The following is a 17,179-nucleotide window of genomic DNA, read 5'->3' on the forward strand; positions in this document are numbered from 1 at the left end:
TTCAAAACGAGTTTGAATGTCTGAAAATGACATTGTTCTCTAAAATGATATGCTCTAGAGACAATCTTTTTGAAGATTTCACTAATGTGGATCAAGAAAAATTTTCTTATATTTAAATTATAACAGCTAAAATGACCTTGATATTTGGCTGGTTTGTATTTTTATTAATATTGTATTATTGTATATGAATTTTAAGTCCTGCTTCCTCCATGAAGAACTCATGTATTAATGTCAAATTTCAATTTAAAAATTGAAATTCAATTTAAAAATTAAATGCCCAATTTAAAAATTAAATGCCCAATTTCATTATTTAAAAAAAGTGTGTTCCTTTATTCTAATTCAGATTATCTAACAAACAGTATTTGGTAAGCTGATAGGCAACAAATTTATAGATCAAAATCAGTGCTATTCAAATTGTAATCTGCTAACCAGTGCCTGCCTGCCCATGAACTATTTGTTGCCTTGTCCATGATGAGATGAGAACAGAATTGAGAATACATGTTTGAAACTTTCGCGAAACTTATGGAATTATTTTTATAACTGTTAAATATAAGAAAAAAATGTTTGGCCTTTTATTTTCATACCTTGGTTTTCCTTAAACTTCATTTTTTCCAGTAATTGATTTTTCTTATATATATTTTTAAAAACCATTGGTTGGTAATAGTTTGGAAATTAGAAACAAAACGCTGATTCTCCCCACATAGAATTTGAGAAACACTGATCTAGATTTCAAATAATAACTTTGGTAAGTTCTCAAGTTAACCATTTAATAGAAGAAATGAGGCTAGACTGTAATTTGATTATAGCTGTAGTTCCTGAATGACCTGGATAGGTTAAAATGTTCTTTCAAAAGAGGAGAAAATGGAGGTACAGAAAGTCTTAATCATGTTGATTTCTTTTGGATATTTACGTTTGTTTGTGTTCATACACATATATAGATGATATAGCAGCCAACATGTCAGAAAAAGAATTCAGCTACTTTAATTTGTAGCTGAGATTAAAGTATTCTTTGTTGTTCAATCTAAGAAGTTATTGTCTTACCACTTTGAAGTAAAACAGTAAGTTCAGAGGAAGAACAAACAATAGTAACAGACTCACTTACTGAGAGCCCACTGTGTAAGCAACTATGTAGAGGAAAGCAACCCATTAACTGGGTATTTTTGTTTCCAGTTTAGAGATCAGAAAACTGACTAGAGAAGCAACTTAATCAAAATCATAGAGCAAGTAAGTGACAGAAGCAGAATTCGAATTCAGTTTTGTCTGGTTCAAAAGCCTCTACATTTACCATCACTGTTCTTTATTAAATAATCACCAGATAGGCCCATACACAAATTATTACATCAGTAAGATGGTTTCAAGTACTCTATTAATATGTTCCTAGAAAATAACTGGGTCTCCCATTTAAGGATTTATCAGTCTTCACCAAAGTTAGCTTGGAAAATATATGTTTAAGTATCAAGTGACAGTGAGTCAGCATTTTGGAAGGCAAGTAGGGATGAGGAAGCGATGAACAAATTCTTTCAGGAATCATTGTAGATGTTTATGCTGGGTAAGTGTTTCTGACTACTTACTCTATCAGAGGAGTACAGTTAGGTCTCTTTAAAAACTGTAGAAATAAAAAACATCAGTTGCCATTCTGTCCTTGCCAAGTTGGAGAATGGGACAGAAAGGCTAAGTGCTTTGTACTTAAACACATATTAATTCATTGTAATAAATGTTCTAGCTTATGCTAGGCTAGGTTGCTTTTTGGGGGAATGTACTTGCAAGTTAATATTTCACTGGCCCTATACTTTAAGATTTTATTAGAAACATCAGTTGTCAGTATAAACTAAATTTAGTTTAAATCAACATAATTCTATATATCCTAGCAAGAAAGTGTTTTTATTTTTTAAACTAATTTTTTTACAGAAATAATTTTTGCACATTTTATACACCATACATGAGATGGTTAATACTCAGTCTCAATTTAAAAAAATGCCTTTATGGTATCCTCTCTGTCCTTTCTGTAACAGAAAATTGCCAACAGAAGCATTTCCTCTTCACTCAGTTCCTGTTCTCTTATCACAATCCTGTACTCTCCCTTCCTGTCCTGCAGGGGAATTTGAGAGGGCAGGGAAAGATTGCTAAAAGTTTGCCCTCTATCCCAGTGGTCTTTTTTGGCACCAGGAACTGGTGCTCCTATGAGAATCTAATGCCTGATGATCTGAGGTGGAGCTGAGGCAATGATGCTAATGTTGGGGAGCAGCTGCCAATAAAGGTGAAGCTTCCCACTCACCTTCTGCTTGCCACTCACCTTCTGCTGTGGGCCCAGCTCCTAACAGGCCACAGACCAGTACCTGTCCACGGCCCCAGGATTGGGGACACCTGCTCTATCCAACGCCACCACCTCCAATAATATATGTGTCTAGTTCTTTTACATGTTTACCAGTTCCCTTCTAATTTCCTCTTCTTTGCATCTTTGTGTGGACAATAGATTAATGCCGAAGTGCTTATTCCCTACAGATACTCCCAGACCAGGCAGACTTTAATCTAAGTCACAGTAGAACTGAACGTTTCAGCTTTTTTTCCAGTGCCCTTTCTACAATGTTGGGTCAGGGATGGAATGTTAATAGAATGAAGAACATTAATTTTTTTTTTCCAATTTGTCCTACACTTTCCCCATTACCTTTCCCATGCCAATCACTTTCTTTGACATCCTTCCTTATCTTTCCCTCCTACAGCTACCATTTACTGAAGTTGTGTTAGAAACTGTTTATATACAGTCCATTCTAATAAAGTAGGTAGTGACACTAATAGCTAACGTTTGAGTACTATGTACCAAACGTTGTTTTAAACATTCTAGACGGATCAACTAATCTCATCTGTGAAGCAACAATTATTCTTCCTATTTTACAGATAAGGAAGCTGATTTTCCATGCCCTGGTTACACTGCAAGTAACTGGCAGGGGCAGGATTTGAGTTTATGTATGATTGGCTCTAAAACAACCTTTAATCATTATTTAATGAATAATTATTTGATCATTATTTCAGCCCCCAATTTGGTGAACATTTTGCCATCTCATGGCTCCTATCCTCATCCTTTACTTGCCTCTGTGTTCTCTTCTTCCCTTCCTGACTCTTCTCCCCTTCACCCAAGGTGCTTTCTGCTCCTTCATCCTACCGTTCGCCCACATTCCTTTATTACGCTATCTTCTCACTTTCTTTGATCCCCACATTCCTCTCAATTATCCCCGTCCCTCAGATCCTTGCCTTTCTTTTCTTGGGACCGCTGTCCCTAGAATTCCCTTAATTAATCCTCTATTTCTAAAATGCCTCTCCTTCCGTAGGCCATTCTTCCCTTTCGCCTCAAGGGACTCCTCCAGCCCCGGGGCTGTCACCGCCCTTTCCCAGCGCCCGGAGGCCGCGCGTCGCGGCCGGCGTCGGAGGGGCGCCGCAGGGTCCTCCCGCTCCCCGGCAGCCCCGGGCGCGGTGCAGTCTGGGGGAACATGGCCGCTTCCGGTCTCCCTCCCGGGCCGGCGCTGGCCTGACCGCGGCCGCTGTCCGGCGCACTCCGCCCTCCGCTCCTCCCGCCCGGCAGCCGCGGAGGTCGCTTCAGCCTTTCCGTCCCGCTGTCCCCGCCGCGCCATGGAGAAGAGCTCGAGCTGCGAGAGTCTTGACTCCCAGCCGGCGGCAGCACGGCCGCCCAGCGTGGATTCCCTGTCCAGGTAACCTGGACGCCCAGGGCCCCGCCCAGCGTCCGAGGGGGTGAGAGGGGCCGGGGACTCGGTGGATGGCGCCCCAACTCGCGGACTCTGGTTCTGGAAGGCTGCGTCGGAATTCCTCCCCTGACACTTGAGAGGCACTTTCTCCTTCTCTGGGGCTTAGAGGCTGGGAAAAAGGTGGTTAAAACTCACTGCTTCTTTATTGCCCCCTCCCCCGCCTCCGTATTCCGATGTAGTTTTATCCTCGGTGAAAGTAGCCCCAGTTCATTGCTTTTCCTGATATCTCATTTCCTCTCAAATCATTTTTTTTTTTTAAGATAGCCCTTCCCCCTCTCCCTCATTTCCTGCCTGCCTTTCTTTACTACTCTTTCCCAAACTATCCTGCTGCCTTTCTTCCATTCGTCCCAATGTTTTGGTTTTGGATTCTTGTTCACTCCTTTTCTCTTTTTCCATCACTTCACTTCCTTATCTCTTTCACTATTTATCTTATACTTTGAACCCCTCTTCCCCTAATTTTGTTTTAAAATGTAAATTAAAATTCCCACTGTGTTTCTCATTTCTAAATCTTAGAGCTGAAAAGTCATCTAGGAATCTGAGCAACCCTTATCCTTGAGTGAATAATGAGTGGTACTTTTCTTCCTTCTTAGGTTACCAGTTCTCCAGGTTATTTCTCCTACCTAAAGAGATTTTTTTTTCTTCTGTAATTTTGAGGAAGACTTAGTATGCTGTTTTGCAGAGAGTTGTTATGAATATTAACTGGACATGTTTTAGATGCAGTTTTTTTCCTAAAATAGTGATTTAAAATTTCGTTAAATAATAGGAGACTTTTATTTGTTATATAGCCACAATGAAATCAGGTTCTTTTTTCATTGAAAATAGTCTAATTGTTATTAGGGAGTTATTAAATACTAAACTACTGTGTGAAAGCACTCAGAGTTTTCATTGTTTTCCATTAATTAATTGAAGTTGCTATATCTTTTAAAATTCATTTGGACCTGTTAAATATGGGCGATACTGCTTTTTTTTCCTGTTGCTGTTCAGGACCTCATTGGGAAATCATTAGCTGATCCTATCATTCTAAATTAGAGACTCTTCCTCTATACACCTGCCCACTCCTTTTTCAGAGTCCTTAACAAGCACAGTATAATGTTAGTTTAATTGTCTTCTCTACTAGGCTATCAACTACTTGAGTATAAGGGCCATATTTTACTCAGTTTCATATCCCCAGGAGTTAACAGAGACCCTGAATGTCAATAACATGCTTAATAAATGGTTTTTTTTTTTTTTTTTGAATTTGTAGATTGGATTATCCAGGAATTTTTTCTTTGTTTGGTTACTTATCTCGTGCATTTGCTTCAATTATTTTGTGAAATCTATATTTATTACTCTATATTTATTATTGGAAAGCTAAGGATTTATGTACTCAGCTATAAAATCATTCGGAAAACAGATGGGAAAATTAAAGTTGCAATTGACAGCTATGGTTCAGAATAGGATGTAAATAAAACCGGAGAGGCAACCAAAACTATCTTATTACAGTGAGAGGATTTAGAACCACAGGAGGCAGCACAGTCTGTTAGAGGAAAATACTGGAAGTCAGGAGGCCCAGGCTCTAAAGTCCTTGGCTCAGGTAGCTATTTGGCCTGTATCATTTAATCTTTTTACTCTGAAGTTTAAAATAAGAGAGTTGATCTAATAAATCTGTAAGGTCCCTTGGAACTCAAAAATTCTGTCATTCTTTATCTTAATGATTATACCTAATATGATGAATGCATTCTTATCAATTTTCATTCTTATCAGTTATTCTTATCAATTACGAATGCATTCTTATCAGTTACTAAGATGAATGCATGTTATTAGCTAGTCCCTTTATAAATAACCTTTGCTATGGATTTTTGAAATTATACTATATAAATGTTATTATAAATTAATATACCTAATTGTGCCATTTAAGCCCATTTATTTCCTAAAGATAAAACCCAGCAACTGTAAAGTTTATATATCTATTTTAACTTCTTAATAAAAAAATTATGTTACTGACATAAGAATTTGAGAAAATTAAGAACTCTTTGAAAGAATTTTGACTGTAGTATGTTAGCTTTATCCTCTGTGGACAAACGTGTAAGCATGACTCTGCTTTCCATAGGAGAATGCCAGCTTTCATTTTTTCCTCTGTACAGAATGTCTACTGTATAGAATTCACCCCTGATAAATTCTTTTATATCTTTTAGTTCGCGAGTCATTACACCTGTTGGTGGCACTCTCTTTAATCAACAGTATAGAATTAGCTGCATTATAGACAATTGTTAGAAAGCTTATATTTAAACTTAATCTAGGCTGACAATCACAGGTGATTCTAATATACAAGCAGGGTGGACAGCCATGGTTATAATAGCTATGCTAGGTGCCTATCCAGATTGTTTTACTTTTGTTAGCCTATGATTAAGCAGAGTATCAGTGTTTGAACTATATCTCAGCCTTTTGCAGAAATATTGCCCTTAAAATGTGGTTTATTTTTATGCTTTCTGTTTTCTACAATTAGGAAATTTTCCATTTCAACTTTTCAGTTTTCAGTCAAGAAATTGCATTTTGAATTTGTTTCAAAAGCTTCTGCAAAACAATAGTAATAATGCAGTTCAATACAGAATGTCTTTTACATACAAGATTGACATACATTTCTGCTGTGTTTAGCTCCAAGGAAAATTGTTTATGCAAAAAAGATATATGCTTCCTATTTGAAAATAGAAACTATATAATCGTATCTTTCTCTTTAGCAGAAAGACCAAATATATAACTGAAGTTGGTAATATCTTATCCCTGATTTCTTCAAGTACTTTTATTAGATGAATTTAGTTTAAATCTTCATCTACTATGTTATGTTTAAGTGTGTTAATTTGTAATATGTTTTACACTCTTCTGGGAAGTATATAAATCTAAAAATAATACACTAACTCATCTGGTTGCCTTTTTTTTTAAAAAAAAATGACACACTCTATTGAAGTTGGATGACTGGAATTTGTAGTTCACAGTAAACATACATTGAGTGAGTCATATATATATATATATATATATATATATATATATATATATAGTCATCTCAGACTTACTCTTGCTTTGTCTTCTGTCATCATAGGCCTGATGCCTTTGGTCACAAGAGAGCAGCTTTATTCTTTATATGATATCCGGGTAGCAGTTTCCTAATCAGCTATAGTTATTTCATCTTGCATCCTTAAAAAAAGTAATTTTCTTTGATGAGCCCTGCTTGGTATTGCTCAATTTCAGCAAACTGTTCAGCAGCTCTTGTATATCTATCTTGCTGTTTATTGTCCGTTGAATATGTCCAGCCCCACAGAGAGAGGGAGAGTTGTGAAAAATTCATTTAAGCACAATGGTAATTTGCTTGTATTTCATAATTTTATTGTTGGTCTTGCTCTGATTCTTGATATAAGTGTGACTTACACAGGATCCGGATGAAACCATACTTAAGGCTGTGTATGATAGCTAGGGTAGGCCTGAGCCTCAGAATTGTTTAAATTATACGGCAGAATTGGATACTGTATTGGTACTATTCTGCCTTCTTACTCTGGTTTTCCATTTTTCAGTTTGCACACTTATAAAATGTGCTGCTTGAATGGATTTCATTGATTACTTTTTACTACATGTAATCAAATACTAATACAATTGACTCTTTAACAACACGAGTTTGGACCGCGTGGGTCCACTTAATAATGGTGTTTTTTTTTTTTTTTTTTCCAGTAAATACCTGTACTATTTTCAGTCAGTAGTTGGGAGTCCATGGATGTGGAGGGCCAACTGAACTTTGATCTACACCATTTATACAGAGGACTTGAGTATCCATGGATTTTGTTATCTGTGGGGGTTCCTTGAACCAATGCCCTGCAGATACTGAGGGACAACTCAGTTTTGGGGGAATCAAAATTTATATGCGGATTTTCGACTGCATGAGGGTGGGTGACCCAACCCCTGCATTGTTTAAGGGTCAACTGTATAGTGCTACATAGGTACTACGTGAACATTTGAATTAAGAAAAAGTTGATTAAAATGTTCACCACATCTTAATATGTTTCCACTGAAAGGATTAAAAAGAGGTTCCTTTTGTTGGATTTGGCCTGTAAAGTCACAGCTTCAGACTCAAGCTGAAGTTACTCTTTTATAAAGCCTTCTGACTTTATTGGCTGCATTGTTTTTTGTGTCTAGTCCAATACATTTTCATGGTACTGTGTTCCCTTAACCTACTTGCTTTTCCATCTGCTACTCTTGATTGCTTTGTTCTCTGATCGTCATTCATTTTATTTAATGCATATTTCTTTCATCTTTTATATGTCTTCATGCTGTACTTATTCTTGCCAACACTTGCTTTCCTCAGATTTAGTTTATCAGTTGATTTCTAGCTTATAAATTCATTAGCATTTATGAGAATTTCATATTTACATTTAGATAAAAAAACCGAACAGGAAGTACCTATAGTATACTTAAAAACGTGACTTCCAACTAACTACATTTTTAGTTGGCATATCTTCCTTAAAATTATTATCTGAAAACAGCAAATCCTGGATTTCTGTTTCCATGAATTTTGATGGTACTTATAGCAGGAAGAGGTAGAAGAGTTTTTAAGATGTCTAAAAGACATTTCATTGCCAGGTCTCACCTCTAAGTTCATCTTCAAAGCCACTTAGAGATAGGTTGATAGGAAATGTGCTTTTGGGTTGTTTTTCCAGTAGTGGTGATAGATTTGTGTTCAATCACACATTCTTACATTGTCTCGTGACTCTTGGCATGTCTTCTGAGGCAGCTGGCCAGGATTAGTGGTAGAAACTATAGCTACAGGACAAAATGAAGCTAACAGGCTGAGCCTCCAACTTTGGCCTTTATAAGCACGTTGCATTAGACATTGAACATATAGGTAGGCTAAAAATTACTTATTTTGGATTTTATTTTTCCAGGACCCTAAAAAGACTATTGAAAGTTCTGTAAGATAAGATCCATTATTACTGTGCACTAATCAGTAATTATTGTGTGGGCATTCTGAAAGAACATTTAAGGAGATTAATACTAATCAAAAGTATGCAAGTTAATACTAAAGGTGAGATTGGGTCCCACTTATACAGATTCCCTTGTCCTACCTCAGATCTAACCAAACCAAAAACTCCGGGGGGGGGGGGGTGGAACCCACAGTTAGTGCTTTAGCAAGCCCTCGAGGTGATCCTGATGCATGGTAAGGTTTGAGAACCTCTACCTTAGTTCTTTTACTAATTGTTGCCTAGAAACTCCATCAATATTCATTGAAACTAAGATAAGGCCTGTGTTAGAGCTTCCGTAAGCCTATTACTTGAGAGCATTTTTGTTAAAATAGTTACTGAAATAGTGGACAGTAAAAGTCATCTCTTGTGGATTTATTATATCTTATTTTTAGGAAATTTCTTGAGGTCTTTCTTAGCCACAGATAACACAAATCAAGAATACACGTTTTAGTCTTTTTCTTAAAAATAGATCTTTGGTGAGATACATTAGCGGTAACATACATTTTTAAAAAATGTTATAAAGAAGTAATTCAGGCTATCACCTGAACCAATTAAGCCTAGATTATGCCCAAGGGAAGGAAATAACCAAGATACAGATGTCCAGAAAGCAGTAAATTTATTTTGGAAGGCTGCCACATTAATGCTATTGTATTCAGAATCACCAGGGCCAAAGGTTGTATTGTGATTCAGGAGCTGGGCAGTGGAAATTCTCTAGACTTTAGTATAGAATATTTTCTCCTTTTAAGGAAATTAGTTTTGAATAGGTAAAGCATTTGCTGTCTTTGTGCCTACTCTATATGATTTAGTTAAATTAGTGGATAGGATTAAACATTATTGAGGGATGATAAGGATTGGGAATGATTTTATAAGACTACTTTCCACAGGAAGTCAGGTTAAAAATGGAACTATAAAAAAAGAAGATTGGTACAAAGTTCTTAAAGGAACTAGAGAAGATGCCCTCTTAATGAAAATAATAACCTCGATTCCCTTTCCTATAACTTTATTACACAGAACTGATTGTGCTTATCCTTCTTAATGTGTTTCTATATATGCAACAACGTTGTCATCACTATAGACCACTAATGAGCAAGCTTCATACTTCTCCTACTCAAGTACATAGTACCCATGGTAGTAACAGCCGATGAATTTTCATTCTTTCAAACACTTACTAGATGTGATTAACTCTTGAGTTCATTAAATATTTTTTAGTCTAGATTAAATAAGAGCTGATGCTATGTTTTCAATATAAAAATATTAACTTTTAAAATATATGTAGAGTTCCAAAAACCTAAATACTGATACTTGGAGAACTCTCCTTTATTTCATTTATAGTTAGGGTTTAGGTTTAGCAGAATATTAACAGAAATCCAAACTGTGACTTAAAAATAGAGATAATTTTATTTTTTTCATGCATCCAAAGGTAATCAATATAGATTTGATATAGTACATCTGAAGTATTACAGACTCTTTGAAGGACATAAACTCTTTCTAACTTAATGTATGTGATCTTACATTCCATTGTTACCTCATGAACCAGAATTGCCTTTGGAACTCTAACCATTGCATCTCTATTCTAGTTAAAAGGAAGGAGGAAGGGAAGAAGAAAGGCATGTTTTCTTTTTTTAAAGGATATTTTTTTGAAGTCACATATAGTCTTTTAAGCTTACATCCAGTTGGCCAGAACATGGTCCCATGCCATACCTAGCCACAAGGGAGGCTAGGATATTTAGTCTCTTCTGGAAGGCCCTGTGCTGTGCTAAGAGTTGGAGGTTCTGTGTCTAAGGAATAGGCGAGACTGGGTATTGGAGATAATTGGCAGCTTCTCCCATGGTATACAAAAATGAATCATTTCAAAGCAAGGAAGGCATTTTTCAGTTAAAATCTATAACACTTCTCTTATGCTAGAGACATACTTAGATTTGCACATGCAATGACCAAAATAGAAAATACACTAAGATATTGTAGCATACCAAAAAAGAGAATCGTATTTTGAAATACTCTAAATGCAGTTTATTAACTTTTATCTTTTTTGGTATATTATCTTGGGCCAGATTTTTATGATCCTAATCTAAGTCCATAAAATAAAAAGGACACATACAATATTGCTAGATCATTAAGTGCAAGGCAAGTAGAAATCAAATGAAGAATGAGCAACTGTGCTATTTCATGGAGCCAAGGAATTGCATGGTAAAGTGGTGGTGATGAGGAGGAAGATGGCCCTCACTGCTTACTCCTCTGCAGTTTGATGTTTATTTCCAAGCCATATATCCATGTATTTTATTTTCCCCAAGAATATTACATCAGGTTCTACTTAGATATTTTCTCTCATTTTAGTTTTAAAGGTTTGGTTTCCATAAGGGAAGGTTAGCTGGTCTTTTTTGACCATATTAGTTTATGAATGCTTTTGTCAGTATTTTGTGTGTATTTTTTTTTTTATATCTTTGACTTAAACGTTTGATTGAAAATTCAGAGAAATCAATGTGTTATGCATTTTTGTGTCACCTAACAAATATTAATATTTCAAGCATGTGATGTCAAACATGAGGAGTTTAATCATTTGAGAGTGATTAGAAGGGGGTAGAGTAATCTCCTTTGGATTGGTACGGCATTATTTATTGGGCTCAGAGGCTTTCCTAGGCATGGTTCACAACTATATTCATCTCCCTTCTTAACAGAATTAAGCAGTTACTCAAATAGGACTTTGTTAGGCAGATATATATTAGCGAAAGCGGTAATAACTGGCTGAGGATGGGTCAGTGATTACAAGCCTTAATTTTTCTGAGCTGAGCCATGATGCCCAGCTTGTTCAAAAGATTTTATATGATACAGATATCTTCCATTATTAGTATTGGATAATATTCTTCAGCTCTAATCAAAGCAGACTTAAAAATATAAACACTTGAGATAAGCTTTGCTTTTCAAAGGGAAGACAGTTATAACATTAAAAGTATTAATAATCACAACAATAAATATAAATAATAGCATTTGACATTTATTGAATGCTTGCTATATGCTGGGCATAGTGCTAAATCCCATAATATGCATTTTCTCATGTAATCCTCATAATTGTATAAAATAGCATTATTGTTTCCGTTTTACAGATGAAAATACTGAAGATTAGGGTGAGCATTTTGACATTTGAAGTCAAGTTTGTTTAACTCCAGGGTCAATGTGCTATACCCAACTGATTGGATCTGAAGATATGGTGCCCTAGTTCCAGGTCAATACTTAGTAGTAAGAGGGCAAGCCCAGGGACGTTTGGTTGGGTGGTCGTAACAAGGAAATGAGTTTCCTTGACTGCTGCACTGCTGAGGAGGAGATGGAGAAGGTACATAATACATTATCGAATTCAGAATCTCCATATTTGAAGAGAATTTTCTCCAGCTTCAAATGTTCTTTTATTCTCACAGATAATACGTTGATTTTTTTTCTTTGCTTGATGATTAAGATGATAGTATCATTTTTATTCAAAAGAGGAGTTTCGCATTAAACATTGGATAGATTATGAAGCAAGTAAATAGTGCCAAAGTCTCCTCCCACTCCCACCTTCACTTCCCCAGGGATTTACAGAGTAATTTAAAATACTTTATTGTAGGATTCCTTAAATATCTGAATTCCCCTAAGTTCCTTTGTGTTTGTTTACAGTTAATGTGTTAAGAGCCATTGACATTTGAAGATCATCAGAAGTGAAGATAAAACACCTCAAAAATTATAATGTAAGTGAATGGGAAAATGGAAATAAAAAATGGACAAAAGTTAATATTGCCAGCAGTATTTATAGAATCCACATATTACTCCCAAATGAAATTTATGCATATGAGTAATCAGTAGGTTCAAATTTTAGTCCTGATTCCAAGTCCTAGTCCTTAAAATTCTGTGTTCCCTTCTACCTGGGAAAAATAGTAACTGAGTTTTAGTTATCAGTAATTTTCCATTAGTATTGTTTGGCTTCTTTCTTTTTACTGTTTTTTTTTTTTTTCTTTTCCTTCTTAGCACTTTGCAGTGTGACAAGGGCTCATGCTATATTTAAAATTGTAAGTGTGTAAAAAAAAATTGTAGAGACTGAGCTCTTTGCTTTCCAGTTGCCGATATATGTTTTATACAATTTTAATTTTACTACCATTTTGTATGTTTTTTAGCCAAAAATATAACCAGTTAGTTAGCTGGCCTCCTCCCTTCCTTCCCTTCTTTTTTTATTCACTCCCTTCCTCCCTCCCTCCCTTTCTTCCTCTCTATAAATATTTGTTTAGCATCTGCTATGTTCTGCACATTACTCTAGATCCAGAATTCCTAAGACCTTGGCACTGAAACAAATTGTCGTCTTTTTATATAGTTAGGAGTACTAGAGATCATTTAGTATATCTAGGACTTGCAGTGTATTCAAACACGGCTGAGGATCATCTGCATATTTCAGTCACCAGTGGTGCTTAGTGAACATTTAGCTTCCTAGGTTCCAGCCCAGACATTCTGAATCACTTGGAATGGGCCCAAACACCTTTACTTAAAGTGAAAACCACTGATTTGGATACTTTTGAATTCTAGTCCATCATTATAAGTTTGTAGATGAGGGAAGAGACCTAGAGAAGTGTAATAACTTACCCAAAGACACAGTAAGAGTTAGAAGGCCAGGAAAGGCTGGTATTGTTTTCTGCAGAGTCACAGCTCTTTACTGCTAGACGTGATCTTGTAACCCCTAGTTCTAGATTTCACTAAGTCACATAGTGATTTTTGTTGGGCCTGACAGCTTAACTGTGTATATATAAAATCATAACTAATCCATCACTGCTTCTCCCTCTCCCAATAGCTAAAAGCATATATTGGTTATGTGCATGAAAAACATAAACCGTTCCTCACCTTTAGTCAGATATGTGACTTATTCTGATTTTGAAATCATTAGGTAGAAAAAGACCCTGGTAGTCCAGGTAGAGGAAAAACACTTTTTCTTTTTTTCCCCATGGCCCTATCCCTACTTGGCTTTTGTTTTATGCTTCTGAAAAGGAAGAATCTGATATCATTTTTGAACGATGGTAGTCTGCATAGTGCTTTGCAAATAGGTACTTGGTAAACTATAATATGAATAGTATGTAGCATGAAAACATATGTATGAAAAAATTTGTTTTTTTTCTTTTGGATTCTATGAGATACTATTAGGAGTGGTTTTATTTGCTTGGTATAGAATCTGATGCTGTATATACTAGCAAGAGACCTTAAATAATTGAAGTTTTTGTATTTTTAGTACTACATTGTATGGTTTATATTCACAATATCTCTGAGGGACTGAAATATTCTGAAGTATTTTCTGAATTACAAGTGTGAGTTAATTTGGTATCATTTGTATTTCATATTGTATTACGTATAGTATATTGATAGTTACTGAATTGTAACCTTATATTAGTAAATGCGATTACCCATTTTGGGGGGAAATATTCTGTAAATCTGAAATTTACTAGTAAGTTTAACTATAAAATGCCATTATGCAGTTTTCTGGATATTTTGAATAGGTTTTAATTGTAAGATTTTAAAAAGTGACATTTTAAAGTCACTAATTTCTAGTAAGTTTATTGTATTTTGTAATTATAAATTTTCATTAATTTTTTTGCTTTTTTTGTAACCGCAGACTCAAAATCATAAATATAATAGCTCTAAAAAGAAACTTTATCTATTATGTAGTCTAATTCCTTCATTTTTTATCTTGAGACACTAAAGTTAAGGACTTGCCTAAGAGTGGAAGTTTTATGAATGTTAAAATATACCTGTGAACAAACAGAATAACATCGATTGTATTTCTATGATGATATGTGTGTAATGCTTTGAAAACTATAGTACACACAAATTTAATGTATTAAGTTTGCTGTGTGATAATAATACATCTACTGAGTTTCTTTGTGATTTAAATGAAAATGTTTACTATTTATTTTAAAATCAGAAAGAAAAATACATATGGTTGTCACTTGGTTTGTTCTCTTATTTCTTGTGGCTCAGATTTTACTGAATTTCCTTTAAGCACATGGTACTAGAATAGATACTTTGTAGGTTACCTGAAGTCCTTCACTATGCTAATCCAATCTAAATTGTCACTTAATATACTGTAATTACACAAAATACTCAGGATGACACTTCTATATTGGAAGAGTTCTGTCAATAATTTTCTTAGATAAAAAGATGAATGAGTAAATGAATGTTCAGTATTATGCATCAATGCAATCAAAGTAGCTAATAGTAATGTTAACACATTTTGGTATAGTTTTTATAGTTATAAAAATTGTTTCACATACATTATCTCAGTAATAAAGCAGTTTAACGTTCATCATCTCAGTTGTTTCTCCTAACAGCCTTGTGAGGTAGGTCCTCATTTGACAGAAGAATAACTGAAGCTCAGAGAAGTGATATGGTTGTCTAGTGTCCTCTGCTTGAAGAGATGGAACTGGAACTTCGTAAATGTCTTGATGTTTCCACTGCCCAACATGAATCATAACATGGAAGTGTTGAAATTTCATCTGAGTTAGTCAGTTGACTTCTCTGAGCCTGATTCCCTTATCTGGAAAAAGGGTAAAATGACACTTGCTGCCCTGCCTTTACAATACTGTTGTGAGACCTAAACATAATGATTGATGATGGTGACAGTAGTTTAAAAAAATAGCTAACAACTGTGTAGTGTGTACCATGTAGTAAGCACTGTTTTAAGTATTTTAAATTTAAATTCTTATAACAATCCTGTGAGATATAAGAATTATCCTTATTTCTACTTCATAAATGACTGAGACAGAGAGGTTAAGTAATTTCCTCAAGGGTGATTGAACCAGAATTTTGTACCAGGCAATCTAGTCTTAGGGTTGGTAATATGTATAGAAGATAATGTATATGAAAGTACTTTTGACATTTGTAAAGGGCCATGCTAATGCTCAGTATTAATATTTTAAAAAATTACTTTAAAAGAGACATTTTCTTTATTCTTATACAAATAGAAAAAAGGACAAAAACAAGCAGGAAAATTGTGCCTTTTTATGATTTATAATTTTTGACAACTAACCTGGTAAATACGGAATAGTATTCAAAATTATGGAGGGATAAATCACTGAATGATGCCAGTGCTTTCAGTTTTTAACTGAACCTTTCCAGGCTAGAAAGAGTAAGAGACATTGAATATTCTTTTCCTATTGAAAGGTTTAACTTAGTGACTACAAAACAAAACAAAATAACTTCAACTTATATAAACAGAACAAAATAACATATGATTTCAAATTTGTGCAGAAAAGTTACTACACTAAAAGGGGAGTGACTAATTAATTTTTGCTCTGGGAAGAACAAAAATATCTATATAGATATCCTGAAGAATGCATATGTGACTTTTTCAAATTTTAATGAATTCAGATTTGTATGATGGGATAAAAAATTATATACAAGGTCATTTATTAAGGCATGAATTCCCTGTGTTTTCCTATATTTGTCCCAGTAAAAGTGTTTGTTGAGCAGGTGTTTACTGAATAGGTCAGCTCCCGTCTTTTAGTGTTTCTGGCCTTACATTTCAATTTGGAATGGAGATGATTGTTTCTAAAAGGAAATGCAGTTTCAGAGTAGTATGCTTTGAACTCTAGTGATCTGACCAATTTTCAGGTTAATATGACATTTTCTCGGTTAAACTGATATGTTAATAAGTTTTCCCCTATAGACTGCTTATGAATCCATATGAGTTTTCATTTTAGCTGAGTTTGAATCAGATTTTTGAAGGAGTTCTGAGAAACTCTTAAGGGACTGCTGACAGTGTTGGGATTAGTGGTGGGACTCAAGGTCCCTCCTAATCTTCAGTTCTTACCCCATCCCCCATAGACACACTCATTTTGGCTAGAATACTTAGGTAGTTACCTGTTTTGTTTATATTTCCAGATAAGGTCTTTGAAGAATCAATACTCTGCAGAAAAAAAAGACACATTTAAACCATTTTGTATTCAATTTGGGTTTTCAGACTTGCTCCTGCATTACCAAATAATATGCCCTCACTTTTAGTTTGGGAATTATAGCTGTTAGACTTGAAAATAACACAAATTAAATTGTACTCAAGGACACATGTATCTCAGAATCTTGGGATTTTCCCGACTAAGTGCCAATACGTGCCAACTGTCTCGGAGCTCAAATACCCTTTGTTTCTCTAAAGAATACAAAATGTAGTCTCTTATCTCTGTCAATCAGATGCCATGATGATAAGATCATTTATGCCATTTCTTTTACACTATGGATTGGTTGCATTTAAAAATTTAGGGTTCTGGTGGTGTAGCATTTTTAAAAGTAATCGTAAGCTCAAGTTAATTAGTTTTGGGGACTTGTTTTTCTATTTTGGGGATCCTGCAAATAGTCTGACAATAAGTCTTTTGTGTCCCAAATACTTTATATACACTACAGACCTTTCATTATTTTTTTAAAATAAATTTTCAACAGGAT

The 17,179-nt window shown here is 35.0% G+C and overlaps 1 protein-coding gene across 4 annotated transcripts in view; it reads left to right on the forward strand.

Moving 5' to 3' along the window:
• The first annotated feature begins 3,468 nt into the window (after positions 1-3,468).
• The window catches only part of MTMR2 (myotubularin related protein 2), a 99,178-nt gene continuing 85,467 nt past the window's right edge, over positions 3,469-17,179 (forward strand). Inside the window, exons 1-2 of one of the 4 annotated variants that reach the window (XM_016159934.2) lie at positions 3,478-3,704; positions 12,389-12,459. Coding sequence is in view for 1 of the 4 variants with exons in the window: in XM_016159933.2 (XP_016015419.2) it covers positions 3,625-3,704 (80 nt within the window). In the remaining 3 variants the exon portion in view is untranslated. Of the gene's footprint in view, positions 3,705-3,754; positions 3,879-12,388; positions 12,460-17,179 lie in introns of those variants that run through there. The other 3 variants (XM_036220234.1, XM_016159935.2, XM_016159933.2) reach the window with 3 other exon arrangements.

The sequence above is a fragment of the Rousettus aegyptiacus genome, unplaced genomic scaffold, assembly GCF_014176215.1.
Source record: "Rousettus aegyptiacus isolate mRouAeg1 unplaced genomic scaffold, mRouAeg1.p scaffold_m13_p_5, whole genome shotgun sequence".
Taxonomy (NCBI): domain Eukaryota; kingdom Metazoa; phylum Chordata; class Mammalia; order Chiroptera; family Pteropodidae; genus Rousettus; species Rousettus aegyptiacus.